This window comes from Diabrotica virgifera, chromosome 10, assembly GCF_917563875.1.
Source record: "Diabrotica virgifera virgifera chromosome 10, PGI_DIABVI_V3a".
Lineage (NCBI taxonomy): Eukaryota > Metazoa > Arthropoda > Insecta > Coleoptera > Chrysomelidae > Diabrotica > Diabrotica virgifera.
Genome location: NC_065452.1, coordinates 47,859,604 through 47,877,521, shown reverse-complemented (window position 1 = coordinate 47,877,521; position 17,918 = coordinate 47,859,604). Strand labels below are relative to the sequence as shown.

The window sequence follows — 17,918 nt, the reverse complement described above, 5'->3', positions numbered from 1 at the left end:
ACAGCATTCTTAGTAACCAACATGTACTAGGCTTTGTATTATTGATGACTAGATCGACCTGTTTGCTTGCCAATGCTAGGAAATAATGCTCAATAACTCAATATGTCGCCGTATTACGTCAATATCATCAGCACATGCTAAGGTTTGTATAGATTTGTTGTATGTAAATAGTACCGTCGTCTATAATTCATGTATCTAAGATTCTGCCTGTTCTAAGGCAACAATAAATAGGAGCAAGCCAGGGTATCTCCTTGTCTGAATCCATCCTTTATCTCAAAAGTTCTAGAATTCTCTCCCTGTATTTAAGTTAGACATTGCTATTCCCGTTATTGGGATTAGTTTTTCTGATATACCAAACTCACTCATTGATTGGTATAGCACTGTTCCCTTGACACTTGAGTGAACTGAAGTTATTATTAGTATTTATTATTATATAAGTTATTATATATATAGTTTGGGTTTATCTTGTTATGTAATTGGTGTTTCATTAAAAATCTCTCCCCACCCCCAAGGAAAATGTGTAGATCCGCCATTGATTCTGACTGTAGAATGTCAACACAGTGATTAACCGAAATTTCATTAATGAAAGTATTCTGATATATTTTTTTTATTATCATAAATAGATCTATTGCTCATAAATAACTAAAATATTCCACGGAAAAAAATTTTCCATTTACTAAATAATGTTAATGAAAGAAAGTATATTTTTTTATCTATATATACAGTATATATACATATACAGGGTGTCCAGAAACTCTCCCTACAAAGGAAGACCGGAGATTTCTCAGATAATTTGAAGATTTAACCCAATTCATCTAGTCCGAAAATGCTTATTCCATAAAGAGAGCTAGAGCTCTTTAAAAATAGCGTCTTGTAATTAGTTTTTTTTAAATAGCTCCACAACGCTTCCATTTAGAAAAACGAAAACTGGTATGACTATTTATCTTCCAGAGGTAATTCGATTCCATCAATTGTGAACTTCTAGTACCGGTTATAAACGTCAGTATGGGTAGGGCAACGGTTATTTTATTCCATAACTTTTTTGTCTTTAACTTTTAAGTATTTTTGACACTGGATTATTAAATTCTGAGGTATTCTAGTACTAAAAGTTACTTTTGTTTTAAGTCGGTATGTATGATTGTTTTCTAGAAAAATCGGTTTGAAAATTTTTCGTTTTTAGAATTTGAAAAAATTTTTCAAAAAGAAACTTTTTAGAAAAACGAAAACTGGTACGTTTATTTTCCAGAGATAAATCAATTTGATCAATTGCGAATTTCTAGTAACGGTCATAGGCGTCAGTTTTGGGTAGGTCAACGTGGTGTTTAGTTCGAGTACAAGTGAATTCGAATATTTCGGAAATATAGTACATAAGTATTTGGTTTTTTGAAAATAGTATTAAATTCTAATTTATAGAGTTGTTTAACAAAATTTGTTGATAATGCAACCCGTGAATCATTGGTTTCCAGAAAGGCATCCGCTAATGGTGGAGAATTTTTTTAATTTTCCAATAATTGTTTACTAGATTTTGTAATTTGTATTAAGATAGTCCAATTAATTAGTCCAAATTCTAAAGACAAAAACATAGACAAAAGGGACTTACGAATAATAACAAACCTTTACTGGAATCAAAGAGCACAAATTGTAATAGATATTGAACCCAGTCCAGAAATTGAAACCAGGAGAGGAGTTAGGCAGGAATGTATTGTCTCCATTACCCTTTAATGTATTGTTATATTTCTATTTGATATGAAAATTAAATTTTGATAATTATAAGCAGAATTCAATTTAATATAAAATATTTTCAATTTTCTCAACCACGGGCATATAAATTTAGAACAACCTGTATACAACAAATTGTCATATGTAATTTTAAGAAGTGATTAGAAGAAGCTTACGAAACTCGGACAATGCGACTAGAATAAACAAAGTGAATGGCGCGTACCATCATCGTTGTTCGCGGAAGGTTCGATCATTAGCCTATGCTAAATAAGACTCAGTCGAAATCGATAATAGGTCATTATCGTTGTTCGCGGAAGGTTCGATCATTAGCCTATGCTAAATAAGACTCAGTTGAAGTAGATAATATGTCATTAAATTTTGTAAATAGTAGAAAGTAATTTTAGAATGGGAATTAACTATTTTTTTTTGGAATCCATTAAGCATATTTAGAAAGATTAAAAATTGGTTTTGAGGAATACTGCGAATGAGAGTTGGTGGTGGAAGGTTGATTTGTGCATCTGGAAGGGATATTTAGAAAGTAGGGGAATGAATGACAAATAGAGATCAGAATGTTTTGAGCTGTCGAGAAGTGAAGTCCAGTAGTAGACGGTAGTGTACGGAGAGTGAGAAAGCCGGTGTAGTTCCGTGAGTGTGGAGATCTATCGTGGAACGAGAGGTAGGCCAGGTTGAGAGTAAAGAACCTCCTTGAGCCAAGAGTGTCCCGGTAGCTGATTGCAGTTTCAAAAAAGGTAGAACACAGCATCACGACAGAAGCAGGAACGAGAGCTATACGAGCTAATCTTCAAAGGAGAACATTACTGAAAGCCAGGACGAGGTTTTGATCGAAGCCAAGGATAGCAGGAAACGGGTTTTGTGTGAAGACACTCTCAGTTCACCAGAAAAAGGTCAGTCTCATTTGTTTGGACATGAATGTATGGGTTTTTCGTATTAAATACCACATTATAAATTGAAGAACATAATCAATAATATCAGAAAAGCTTCATCAAACTTAAATAGAATTGTTGCTAATAAATCCCAATAGTTAAATGTTAATAGAAACTTTCAATTGGAAACCAAAAGGAAATAAGATTCCCATTTGTAAATTTTATGTTTAAGAATAATAAGATCTAGCACATATTAAGCAGTGATTGCCATTTAAATAAAATAAACAATATTTTGATTATAATTGTTACCCATATGTGTGTATTATTTTACTCTTTTCTTTCCTATCCCGATTAGGAACCATTGAGAAATACTGAGAAGCCACGTAAGTAAATAATTAATTTTATAATTCGCCCTGAGATTGAAAACATATTGATATGTGATCTGGTTAATTAATTAAATTATTAAATGCATTGATTAAATTAAATGACAAATAAGAATATTATCTCATATCAATAATCAAGATCACATCAACTGTCGTCCAACGTGGAAAGCATGGAAAAGTATTTCTAGTGGCAAATTTGAAGGATAGAAAGAGTAAAGCCGGTATTTGAAAATTTATATGCCTGTGGTAAAAAGTGAGATACTTACATTTGATAACATAAGATTTTAGATCTCTTTAGGTACAAATTTTACATAACTGATTTAATACTTTATTTTTACGATATTTACATTTGATATATTTATTGAAAATTTATAATATTTGGGGGAGAAAAAGTCGTTTTGGGTAACATACTATTAAAATTTCACATTTGGCGGGGATAGTACTTCTTGAAAACAAATGTCTGTGACAAGAAGCCAAAGCAAAGACAACAAAAAACAAAAAGAACATTCAGATCAAGAGGAAAAGTCAGACCAAGAAGATATTTTAAACACAACAATCATGGAAACAGAAAAAAAAGAATTGTCAGAATTAGAAAAGATATTACAACTTATGCAACTCCAGTCACAAAAAATGGATGAAGCAAAACGAACAATGGACAAAAATCAGGATGAAACACAAAAAAAATGGATGAAAATCAACGTGAAACGAAACAAGCCATGGAAGAAACATCAAAGAAAATGGATAAAGTGGAACAAAAAATGGATGAAACACAACAAAAATTGGATCAAAAAATGGATGAAACACAACAAAAAATGAAACAAGCAATAGAAGAGAACAACAAGAAAATGGAGGAACGCATAGAAAAGTATGAAATGAAAATTAAAGATCACATGCAAGAACAAGAAATAAAAATGAAGGAGTTAACGAATTGCCAGAAAAAAGAAATGGAAAGTTTGGAAAACAAGTTGGAAAATGCTATTCAAGTAGACAGAGAAGAAGTGGAAAAAAGAATCACAGAAATAGAAAAACAAGTCACCGAAAACAGGACGCAACAGAATGTCGGAGAAAGAAGAGAAATGGTTATACATAGCACAGATGACGTGAAGATAAGGTTTGGCGGGGATGTAAGAAGATTACACCCAATGCCGTTCATAAATAGCTTGAAAAAGAAAATACAACACATCGGAAATTTCGAAACAGCAAAAGAAACTATCAGAAACCATCTCAAATATGAAGCAAGCCTATGGTTCGATAGTAAAGAAGAAGAATTCGGCAATTGGCAACAATTTGAACAAAAATTTTTGAATTATTTCTGGGGAAAGGTCCAACAATTGGAAATTAACAAGGAATTGCAAAATGGGAAATACAATGATAGGATGGGTGTATCAGAAAGGACATATGCTTTGCAGATTTACAATAATGCAAAACATTTACAATATAATTACTCATCGGAACAATTAGTCGAACTGATTGCAAGACATTTCGAGGAAACGCTGGAAGACCATATCACATTGCAAAATTACAAAGACATAGATAGTTTATGCCAATTCCTACAGATAAGAGAATTACGTCTAAGAGAAAGAAAATCAAGAAGGTCGCGAGAAGATTACAGGCCCCGAGAAACACAAGATTACAGAGATAGAAATCAAAATAGGAGGGACTATACAAGACGAGATTTTAATCCCAGAAGGGAAAACGAAAATAGAGACAACGGAAGAGGAAATTATGAACAAAGAAATAGGCAATGGAATGAGGACAGAAATCGAGAATACCAGAATAGAAACACCACACGCTCAAATCAAGAAAACAGAAATAATGGTAGACAAAATGAACAGGGATATCGAGAAAACCGAAACAGATCCGACAGACCAAGAGAAAATAGAAGAGAAGTAAATAATACCCAGACAGATGAATATGACGGAGAGAGACATTATGACGAAAATATAAACAACGATGAGCAACCGGCGTCTTTTCACGACGGCGCTCACTAAAAACCAAAAATCAAACAGGAATCTTTTGTCACCCCAAGGAGTTTATTAAATTGGCAGGAAACAACGAAAAGAAAAATGGAGTTAATTTAAAATTTGTGGATGGATTTATCAACGAGAAACCAATTAAAATTATGATAGACACTGGATCTGAAATAACATTGGTCAACAGAAAACTAATAGAAGAAGTTAACTTAACAAATTTAATTTACAAAATACCTAGGGTAAATTTAGTGGGCGCAAACAAACGGACATTGGCAACTATAAATGAAGGCATACGAGTAATGGTACGACTGGGTAAGAATATGTATGCACTACAATGTGTAATAATGCCAAACATGTCACATGACATCATAGTAGGGGTTGACGAATTGGCAGAAAAACATGTAGTGATAGATTTTAAAAATAATACGATGAAACTAACAGAAGAAGAAGAAAAAGAACAGGACAAGGAACATGAGAAACAAAATACGGACGAATCAGGTAAAGAACAAACAGTGGAAATGAATTTGGCAGCGAAGCAAGGACAAAGAAAAAAAAGGAGAAAAGGTCAGAAAAAGATAAAAGAAAATGAAACCTGTGGCTCCTCAAAAGAAGAGTTGAGCCCAGAAGAAGAAAATTTGAGAGTATCAGAAACAAAGGAAACCTGGGATTCCTCAAAAGAAGAGACGAGCTCAGGAGAAGAAGAAATAAAGCTAAAAAATGAAAGTGAAAAGAATATGTTTGAAACAGTAGTATTTGAAGAGGAGGTATATGCAAACGAGGATGCAGAATGCACGGTAAACATGTGTGAAGAATCTGAAAAAAAAGACAGAAAATTGATATGTGGAGAAGGGAAAGAAAAAGAATTGCGGTTGATGTTAAGAAAATACGAAAATTTGATCAATGAGGAAAACAGAGTGGCTAAAAAGTACGAACATTCATTTGAGGCGAAAAACTTGGGAAATTTTCGATCAAAGACTTACCCGATTCCATACAAGTATCGACAAGAGGTGAAAGAAGAAATAAATAAAATGTTGGAAGATCAAATCATCGAAAGATGTGATTCACCGTATGTTAACCCGATTGTGATAGTAAAGAAAAGCAATGGAGAATTGAGATTATGTTTAGATGCCAGGAATATCAACCAGCACACTGTATCACAATATGAATCACCTCTAAACATCGAGGCCATTTTTGGAAGAATCACCGGGTCACACATATTTTCAAAAATTGACTTAAAACACAGTTTTTGGTTGATACCGTTAGCTGAAAAGTGTAGAAACTACACCGCTTTTTCTATTGATAGTATTGTCTACCGGTTTAAGGTAGTGCCATTTGGATTGCAGAGTGCTTGTGCTGCACTCGTCCGAGCTCTACATACCATTTTGAATCGCCATGAAGATTTCATAGTTCATTATATCGATGATTTATTAATTTTTTCACAAGATACTCAGAGTCATCTGGAACACATAGAAATAATTCTGGAAGAATTGGACACAGCGGGATTGAAATTAAACATTGAAAAATGTCAATTTTTTCAAAAAGAAGTCATTTATTTGGGTTTTCAATTGGACACCAAAACAGTAAGATTAGCCGAAGACAGAGTCAAGCTCATAGATGAATACCCAAGACCAACGAATTTGAAAACACTGAGAGGTTTTCTTGGCACGATTAATTATTTTAAAAAGCTGATTCCCGATTTGAGCCAAAAGGAAATCCCTCTGATAAAATTGCTTAAAAAAGGAATAAAATGGAATTGGAAAGAAGAACAGGAGGAAGCTTTCGAAACATTAAAACGAGAATTCGCAAAAGGAACGAAAATATACCACCCCATTTACAATTTACCTTTTATACTCCGAACTGATGCGTCCATACAAAAATTTGCAGGAGTTCTGTCTCAAATACAAAAGACCAAGAAGTGCCGATATGTTTTATATCTCGAGTGACTAAAACACATGAGAGAAAATATAGTGTTACAGAATTGGAGTTTGCCAGTGTACTATATTGCGTAAACAAATTGAGGTTTTACTTATTGGGAGCAAAATTCACAATCGAAACAGACCATGCAGCTTTAGTACATATCATGAAGAATAGATTAGTAAATAATAGAATACATAGAGGCATTCTATTATTACAGGAGTATGATTTTGAGTTCCGATATATAAAAGGAAAAGACAACATAATAGCCGACGCTCTAACACGGGATGAGGACACCGGGAAAAAGGAAACAATTACTCTACAGGTGGGACTAAATAGATTAATACAAGAAGAAGGGATATATTCGTTAAATGAGATAAGGACAAACCAGGAAGACCTAGAGGAAAGAGAGAAAAGAAGAGCGGAAGTAGAAAATAACATATATTTTAAGAGAATAGACGGAAAGGAACTATATTTAGTGACACAGACTTTGGCCGAAAAGATAATAAAGAAATTACATGAGGACAATGGGCATATCGGTAGCAGAAAAGTTTGGCTCGTTTTTAGGGAAAATTACATCAGCCGACAGGATTACCGCATTGCAAAAGAAATTACCCAGAAGTGCGATGTATGTCAAAAATATAAGAGTCGGAATTTCAAAAACGAAAATGTTGCCAAAAATATTGAAGCCCGAAACAAACTAGACATTGTAGCAATAGATATGTTAAGCGATCTAATTATGACCACTAAAAGGAACAAACATATTCTGGTAATGGTGGATGTGTTTTCAAAATACGTAAAATTATATAGTTGCCGCACCACAAAGGGGGAAGAAATATTAAGAAAAATCGACAATTTTATAGCCATAGTAGGAACACCAAAAAAGATTCTACTGGACAATGCAACGTATTTCCGAAATGATCGTTTCAAGGGACAACTTCGAGAACGAGGAATAGAGACAAATTTTGTCAGCATCAGGCATCCACAGAGTAATCCTTCGGAACGATTCATACAGGAAGTGACGAAATTTCTTCGCATTGCAACAGATGGTCAACATCGCCACTGGGACAGGAAAATGGCGGAAATAGAAAGGTATCTAAATACAATTCCGAGCACAGTAACAAAAGAGACCCCAGAATACATCATGAAGGGTGTACTGCCGATAAGGCCATGGGAAGACCAAGAGCCAAAAGAATATCAACAGGTGATTGAAACCGTACAGAGAAGATTACGGCGAAGCAACGAAAAATATATCCAAAGACAGGAACAAAATAGTCAAAGAAGACCAGTGACTTTCCAAAAGGGTGAAAAAGTACTCGTGAGGGCATTACGAGTATCAAATCTTCCTGGGGGCATTTGCGCAAAGTTGATGCCTGTTTTCGAAGGCCCGTACATCATGAATAATGAAAATGGGATAAATAGTTATGAGTTGAGGCACAGGAACTCGGAAAAGATCCGAGGAATTTATAATATTCACGATGTATACAAATATCACGAATAAAAGACAGAATTACATGAAGTAGATAGTAAGTTAGGATATAAGACGTAGATTAAAGTTAGGAAATATACAGGGAGTTGGTTTTGCCTCGAGAAAATTTATTTAAAAATGCAGATAAACTTTATCGAATACAAGGCGGGGATTTGTTATATTTCTATTTGATATGAAAATTAAATTTTGATAATTATAAGCAGAATTCAATTTAATATAAAATATTTTCAATTTTCTCAACCACGGGCATATAAATTTAGAACAACCTGTATACAACAAATTGTCATATGTAATTTTAAGAAGTGATTAGAAGAAGCTTACGAAACTCGGACAATTCGACTAGAATAAACAAAGTGAATGGCGCGTACCATCATCGTTGTTCGCGGAAGGTTCGATCATTAGCCTATGCTAAATAAGACTCAGTTGAAATCGATAATAGGTCATTATCGTTGTTCGCGGAAGGTTCGATCATTAGCCTATGCTAAATAAGACTCAGTTGAAGTAGATAATAGGTCATTAAATTTTGTAAATAGTAGAAAGTAATTTTAGAATGGGAATTAACTATTTTTTTTGGAATCCATTAAGCATATTTAGAAAGATTAAAAATTGGTTTTGAGGAATACTGCGAATGAGAGTTGGTGGTGGAAGGTTGATTTGTGCATCTGGAAGGGATATTTAGAAAGTAGGGGAATGAATGACAAATAGAGATCAGAATGTTTTGAGCTGTCGAGAAGTGAAGTCCAGTAGTAGACGGTAGTGTACGGAGAGTGAGAAAGCCGGTGTAGTTCCGTGAGTGTGGAGATCTATCGTGGAACGAGAGGTAGGCCAGGTTGAGAGTAAAGAACCTCCTTGAGCCAAGAGTGTCCCGGTAGCTGATTGCAGTTTCAAAAAAGGTAGAACACAGCATCACGACAGAAGCAGGAACGAGAGCTATACGAGCTAATCTTCAAAGGAGAACATTACTGAAAGCCAGGACGAGGTTTTGATCGAAGCCAAGGATAGCAGGAAACGGGTTTTGTGTGAAGACATTCTCAGTTCACCAGAAAAAGGTCAGTCTCATTTGTTTGGACATGAATGTATGGGTTTTTCGTATTAAATACCACATTATAAATTGAAGAACATAATCAATAATATCAGAAAAGCTTCATCAAACTTAAATAGAATTGTTGCTAATAAATCCCAATAGTTAAATGTTAATAGAAACTTTCAATTGGAAACCAAAAGGAAATAAGATTCCCATTTGTAAATGTTATGTTTAAGAATAATAAGATCTAGCACATATTAAGCAGTGATTGCCATTTAAATAAAATAAACAATATTTTGATTATAATTGTAACCCATATGTGTGTTTTATTTTACTCTTTTCTTTCCTATCCCGATTAGGAACCATTGAGAAATACTGAGAAGCCACGTAAGTAAGTAATTAATTTTATAATTCGCCCTGAGATTGAAAACATATTGATATGTGATCTGGTTAATTAATTAAATTATTAAATGCATTGATTAAATTAAATGACAAATAAGAATATTATCTCATATCAATAATCAAGATCACATCAGTATATAGTGAAGCCATTTTTGAAGAAGTATTACTATCTCAAAGTGAAGGAATAGTAATTAACGGAAGATCTATTAACAACATAAGATAGGCAGATGGCACCGTGATTATGGCAAGTTCTGCTGAACAACTCCAATTACTACTAAACAAAACAAGCAGTTTCTTCAAAAAGGCCAAATACATGATAAATACTAAGAAAACAAACATACAAACAAGCACATATTTGATAAATGTACCGATAGAAGGGTAAACACAAATACCTAGGAACTTGGATTTCAGAGAAAAATAATCAAACAACAAAAATAAGGCCAGGATAGAAATAGCAAGAAATGCGTGTGTAAAAATGAAAACAATTCTCTGCAACAAACACTTTAGATTAGAACTGAGAGTAAGAGCTTTGAGATGCTACATGTTCTCAATACTGCAATATGAACAGTTCCAGATTAACCAATAGGCAAAGTAGGCAGGTGCCTAGGGGCCTCGCAGGGCCCAAAATGAAAAATAATAATTAGATTTAAATAAAAATTATAAATCATATTATGCTGAAAAATCCAAATATCGCGCAATACCATAAAATTGATGCTGGACGTATAAAATTACATTACAATGTATACTTTTGTTCACATAAAAAGCCTATGTTGTGACAATATGTTGCTAATGAATGCCGTTTGGTAGAAGGAACAGTACTGCCTGTCAGTCTGTACGGTTTCTTAAGCGTCGTTTAAACACAACGATAAGTCACAGCAACTAGTTGTGATGACAAGTTGAAACGCTGCGCTGTTTAGACGCTGCGATTCAATGCGATACCACCTTCAACCCAACTCCAACTTTGATAAGTTGTGCGATGCACCGTTTACACACAGTGATAAGTTGCAACAACTCGATTGACCTTGATAAGTTGTTTGATTTATCGCTGTGTTTAAACGACCCTTTAGAAAGGTAGTAAGAGCAAGAGCAACAAATAAGTCAGAGCCCCCTCGCTACCCTCTCCTTCATTACCCATGCCTTTCGCTACATACCAGGCAAATACAATGGTCTCCAGGCTCATTTGTCTAAGATTAACAAATTGTTAATTAAAAAACAATTTACATTTTTTGTGCCGCACACTTGCTTTAGTCGGAATATGTGCTGCTAAAAGTTGCGTTGGACCCGTCGGAGCAATATCGTATTTTGGATTTGTTCAGTCCGTGTACAACGTTTTTTCAGCATCTACCCACCGTTGGGAAGCAACGATAAAGTGCTTAAATGAAACTTAACTAAGCGATTTCATTCGCCACGATCTAAACATTGTCCTTAAAAGAACAAGCAGCACTAGATGGACTGCAAGGGCTGATGCAACCAGAGCTTTGTCTAAAGGTTACAACGCTTTCAAATCTGCTCTTCATACTGTTGCTGAAGATCGTAATCAGAAAGCTGAAACAGTTCGTGAGGCTAAGTGTTTGTTGAAAGATATGTCAAAACAGAAACATCCATAATGACTGAGTTTTGGGCAACAATTTTAGAACTAATCAACGTTGTCGGTAAATAATTACAGAGAAAAGAGATTGAACTTGAAACTGCAGTTCAGCTTCTAAAATTTTTTTTGGAGTTCTTAAAATCCCAATGAGATAATTTTGATTACTACGAGCAGAAGGTCTGCGATAGTACTCTGAATATACCGACGAGAGTAAACAAACCCGAGCAAGAAAACTACATTTTAATGATGCTAATTCCAATGAAGTTTTTCTACAGGGTGGAGAAAAGTTAAAGTTTGAAACGAATCTACCAATTTCGGATAAGCTAATTATTGAGCTGAGTCGTCAGCTGACAGAGTACGAGTCGGTAACTCAGTATTTGGTATTTTGTGTGTTTTTCCAAAACTGAGTGATACTCAAACAAAGGAGTGTGCTTCAAAACTATGTGCTACTTCTTCTTTTAGCCCATTTCTATCCAACTTTGGACATAGGCATTCCCCAAATCTTTCCATTTCCGTCTGTCCTTGGCTACGTTTTTCCAGTTAGTTCCTGCAGCATTTACAATATCGTCCTTCCATCGCATCTGGGGTCTTCCTCTTCCTCTTCTTCCTGTCCACGGTCTCCAGTTTTGTATTTCAGCATTCCATCTTTTATCTTCCTGTCTCGCATTGTGGCCCGCAAAATTCCATTTTAACCCTGTTATATGTTCAGTTACATTTTTTACTTTTGTTTTCTCTCTTATCCATTTGTTTGATTTTCTGTCTTGTAGTTTTATTCCCAACATGGATCTTTCCATTTTTCTCAGTTATTTCAATTTTATGTTGGCTTTTGTTAATGTCCATGTTTCTGAGCCATACGTCAGAACAGGAAGGATGCACTGGTCAAATACACCGGTTTTTAGGTACTGTTGTGTCTTTGTACTTTTTAGTATCCACCTTAACTTTCCAAATGCTGCCCACGCCATTCGGATTCATCTCTGTACTTCAATTGTTTGGTCCTCTTCATTAGCTTTGAATATTTGACCCAGGTATATATGTTATAGTCAAAGCCCGAATTTCAGGCCCTCCTAGGTTTGACTAGGCAAGCCTCAGGTCTGACTGACGGTCTTAGTCAAAGCCCGAAATAAATTACAGTTTCGGCCTTTGACTAGTCAAACCTAGGAGAGACTAAGTTGGTCAGCAAAGGTCGAAATTTAATTTTATGAAATCGGGGTTTGACTAGTCAAACCCCGATCTAGCTTAAAATGTCGTAATTTATGAGATTAGGTTTAATAAAACGTCATTTTTTAATTTTAATGTTTATTATTTCTGCATTGCCGTAATTAAAATAAAAAAAATAGTGTTTATTCTCACATGTTGAGATATTATGGCATTTAGAGTTGCACAATAGGTAAGATCTTTACACTTGCATAATTTTGAAGAGCATTTCTTATTGCAGTAGCATTTTATAAAGCTTTGTAATCCAAATTTAGAATCTTTTGTACTAATTTCTCTTAGAGACAGCTTAACGTCTGAAACATCTTCGAAATTAAGAAAATTCTCTTATTTGATTTCTTGAAAAAGTGTGTTTGTTGTTCCGTATTTCGTACCAACTCTATATAAACCGTAAATTATTGTTTTATCTTGTATGATACCCAAAATATTTCGAGCATCTCCTTTGGCTCTATCAAAGCTAGGGATCGGTATTGTTACAGTTTTTCCGATCGAAATTAGAGGAATTTTTTTTTCACTTAATTGTTCCATAGCATTAGCCTGGGCATAAAGACCTTCAATCGCATTTCCTTTATTCATTTTAATCTTTTCTGTGTGTGCACAAAGCATGCATGTAACATTTCATTCAAAACCTTCATAGTATGCACCAAGTGTGCTGTCAGCGTATACAACATGTACCACCAGGTCCACCAGACTACAAAGTATGCACGTATGTGCGTCAGAGCTCTCTTTTTGGCAAATACAACAAACCACATCTGAAGAAGTAATCTGAATTGTTTGACAATTTTCTTCCTCTTCTAGTGACGACGCGACGGTCCAGGGACTTCGTCAGTATTATGGTGATACTTAGTTTTTTCTCCGATTGCAATATCTTCTTTCACAGTTGACGATAAAACAATTGACGGTTTATATAGAGTTGGTATGAAATAAGGAAAAATAAACACACTTTTTTCAGGAAATCAAATAAGAGAATGCAAAGAGAATTTACTTTTTCGAAGATATTCTAGACGTTAAGCTGTCTCTAAGAGAAATTAGTACAAAAGTTTCTAAATTTGGAGGACAAATCTTTATAAAATGCTACTGTAATAAGAAATCCTCTTCAAAATTATGTAAGTGTAAAAAGACAAACGTATTGTGCAAATCTAAATGCAATAATGCCTCAACATGTGAGAATAAACACTATTTTTTTATTTTAATTACGACCATATAAAAATAATAAACATTAAAATTTAAAAATGACGTTTTATTAAACCTAATCTCATAAATTACGACATTTGAAGCTAGATCGGGGTTTGACTAGTCAAACCCCGATTTCATAAAATTAAATTTCGACCTTTACCTGACCAACTTATTCTCTCCTAGGTTTGACTAGTCAAAGGCCGAAACTGTAATTTATTTCGGGCTTTGACTAAGACCGTCAGTCAGACCTGAGGATTGCCTAGTCAAACCTAGGAGTGCTTGAAATTCGGGATTTGACTATAACATATATATTCGTCAACAACCTCAATATTGACATTATTTATATTTACATTTATTCTGTCGTTTGTATTTGTCATGATTTTGGTTTTACTCATGATCATTTTTAATCCTATCTTCTCCGATGCGTGTGCTAGTTGAGTCAGCATTTTGGCTAGTTAAGATGAACTACTGCAGTTCAAATATTGTATAGTCCATCTTCAGGATTTGTTGCGAAAACAATTTATTCCTGCTTCATAGTCTCTTTGGGTTATTTTTATGAGAACAAATTCGAATCGAAGTTTCAAAATTTGTCAGTAGCTTGTAAGATTTATCTTACGCTAATGATTACAAATGCAACAGGCGAACGGTCATTTTCAAAAATGAAAATTATTAAAAACTGTTACCGTTAGACAGTGGCCCAAAATAGACTAGCATTTCCCTCAATTATTATGGCTATTGAGAATAGTGATGTAACGAATGTCATTTTTTGAACATTCGCGAATACGAATGCGAATGCGAATATCTGCTACTGACATTCGCGAATGCGGATGCGAATGCGAATATTCAGTTTTTTAAATTTTTTCTATTTTTGTAATGTTTTCTAAATTTATAATATGAAGTTAATTGGTATTTAGTGAATATCAACCTAAATCTTAAGCTTCATTCTTGTTCTTCTACGGCACTATAGCCCAAATTGAGCCTTGGCCTCCTTTATTTTTTGCATCCACCTTTGTTTGTCTGTGGCTGCTCTTTTCCATACACGGACTCCTAAAATGGCTTGTGCGTCGCTGTTTACTGTGTCTTCCCAACGCTTTCTTGGCTTTCCAACCGGTCTCTTTTCCTGCATTCTAGCGTTTAATGCTCTTTTTGGTAGCCTATCCTCTCCTATTCTTATCACATGTCCGGTCCATTGCAATCTTTGTATTCTAATGAAGTCTGACAGAGGTGTTTCCTTATAAAGTTGATAAAGCTCGTTGTTGTATCGACTTCTGAAGATTCCGTTTTCCCTTAAGCTTTATTAAATAATACCAAATAATAAAATAACGTCAACACTGATGACGTGATTACACGAGGTTGAGTTACCTTTTCTTAATAAAAAAAAAGATGAGAAGTGAATAGATTTTGATTTTATTAACCTAATATTATCTTCAAATTATTTTTCTTTCTGATATTCACATTCGCAAAACATTCGCACAAACTTCGCGAATGCGAACGCGAATATACAAAAATATGCGAATATTCGCGAATGCGAATACGAATATTCGTTACATAACTAATTGAGAATAATGTGCTCGAAAATTTGGAATTAGAAGATATTTTAAGTAGTTTTGTTTCTACGAAACTCAGAAAAGTTGCTTTATAATAATTATAAGGCTTTGAAAACTCAAACTATATTTAATCCAAAATTATTTATAATTATAGGTATGTAATAAGTAATAGTATATTATTCAACGAGCATGTAATGATGGGTATTACTCACGATGATGAAGTTTGCGACACGAGCCGAAGTCGAGTGCCGTTATTCACCAGAGTGAGTAATAGCCATTACATGTGAGTAGAATACTATGCTTTTTCTACGACCTTCTTTTTTTTCATTATTAGAAAAATTATTATATCTACTTTAAAATGAATCGTTCATTCATGGATAACTATGACAAAAAAAACAAAAATAATTTTTATTGCAAAACTTAATCAAAATTATATAAATAGTTTCTTGACTATTCCTTTTTTTATTTTTTTAAGCAACACGTTTTACAAAATGAAACAAAAATTATTGATATATCAAAGAGATGCCGCTCGGAGATGGAGGGGTTATCAGGGGTTTTGGATGGAAAAGATAAAAGTTTCTTGAGGGTACTCCTAGCTTGGATTGCCTAGGGGCATCAAGATTCTTAATCCGGGACTGAATATGAACTTGCAAGCTGGACATTGAAGCAAGATCACATAAATAAACTACAGTTATTTGAAATGTGGTGTTACAGAAGGATGCTTAGAATAGCATGGACAGAGAAGAAAACGAACACGGAAGTATTGCGAGAAATGGACAAAGAATGCGAAATAATAAACACAATAAAAATAAGAAAGTTCAATAGCTCAATAGTTCAATAGCTCAATACCTGGGACACGTAATGAGAGGACAGCGATATGAAATGCTAAGACTGATAATATAGGGAAAGGTCAGAGGCGGAAGGAGTATTGGAAGAAGGAGAGTGCCATGGTTAAAGAACTTAAGGGACTGGTTTAGATGCACTTCTATAGAACTCTTCAGAGCAGAGGTAGATAGGGTAAAGATAGTGATGATGATATCCAACCTCGGATTGGGAGACGGCACTTAAAGAAGAAGATTTTATAATTAACATGGGTAATTCATACAACGAGCTCTGGGCCTATATGGCCTGTTTCAAAACTCTCTATATTATAATTCATACAGCATACTCAGTAATATAGTGTTCTGTAGTTGAAAAAGCTTTTAGTAATGTTGATTATGTGGTTGTTGTTAATTAGATATTGATGTTTGACATGCACCTTTGCCTTTAATTAACCTATAGTATTTGGACTTCTTCTTTGTTATAATTTATGTAAATGTACACAGAGTCAGTTGTTGAGCGTATAACTCCAAAACCAGATTGTTTTTCTGTATCCATTTCACTGTATTCCTTTTCTATTCTCTTTTGAATGTCTTGCCTTACATAGAGCTGAATGTATTTGTTACAGTTATTAAAAATACTTTTGTCACTATTTTATGTGTTATTGATATTTAAAATTAAATGGTGGAAAAATTATGACAGTAATTTCGATCATATCTAGCGTTTGTCAAATTATACTAATGACATTGTAGTAATTGTTTAAATTGTTTAAAAAAATGTTAATTACTTTTTTTATTTTGATTGTTGTAAACTTCTAAGGTTTCAAAGATTTTCAAAGAAATGTTGTTTCAAATTTAATAGTAAATATTTATAATTTTCTGGAGCAGCAAATTTGAAGTTGCACCTTTGTTAACCACATTATTTCAGAGATTTGGCTTGGATATAATTATTTAAAAATGTGGAAGAGAAACTTTAATTTATTTTGAATATTTCCGGATGTATACATACTTAAATAACCTCATTCTTAAGAATTGTTAAATACGTCTGTCCTCGATAAATGGTTAATTAAATCATTCGATACTGTACAAGATATATACAACAAGAAACTTTTGAAGCCCTTACCTAATATTGTAACAAACAAAAGTATGTCCGAACACTTCATTTTCACTTTCTAAACCACCGCAATTAAATAGTCTTTATAATTTTAATCAAAACGAAAGAATTGACCATTAGCTGCCGTGGTCAATGAGTGTCCGTCGTACTAACCACTAGTACCACCACTTCAACTGCTGGCACCTGACTGAGAGACGTGACCCAGTCTTACTCTTAGCGGTTAACGGTATCAATACTAAAAGAAAGAGCTTAAGTATTACTATAATTTATTGTTTACGTCTCTATTGGACACTGTTTAGGCAATACGTAAAGTATCCTTAACAATAGTAACCTATACTTATTGTACGGTTATAGAGTATATTCCCATAGGTAAGCTGGTTAAGAGTAGATAACGATTTTTCATATGTAATTTAAAGTATTATCTGCATAAATGGCACAAAGAATATTTGCTACGAGAGGTATATGGTTCAAAATGCATACAGTATCACGACTAATAAGTTATGTTCACATACATGTAGAGTACTTACAGTTTTATTCCTTGATGACGTGTCACATCAGAGCTCTGATTGAATTCCATAATCCATTTGGTTCATTTGTAAGGCACTCACTAATACGCTAAATAAATCATCGTCGATAATACTGAGCAGATTGAATTATCTGAGCGGTATAAAACGA

General features: G+C 34.0%; 1 protein-coding gene across 2 annotated transcripts in view; it reads right to left on the bottom strand.

Annotated features, from left to right (window-relative positions):
* Positions 1 to 17,442, bottom strand: part of LOC114330741 (uncharacterized) — a 209,322-nt gene extending 191,880 nt beyond the window's left edge. For both annotated transcript variants that reach the window (XM_050663739.1, XM_050663740.1), the window contains exon 1: positions 17,253 to 17,442. In XM_050663739.1, the coding sequence (XP_050519696.1) occupies positions 17,253 to 17,292 (40 nt within the window). In that variant the 5' untranslated portion in view covers positions 17,293 to 17,442. The remainder of the gene's footprint in view (positions 1 to 17,252) is intronic.
* Positions 17,443 to 17,918: the final 476 nt, after the last annotated feature.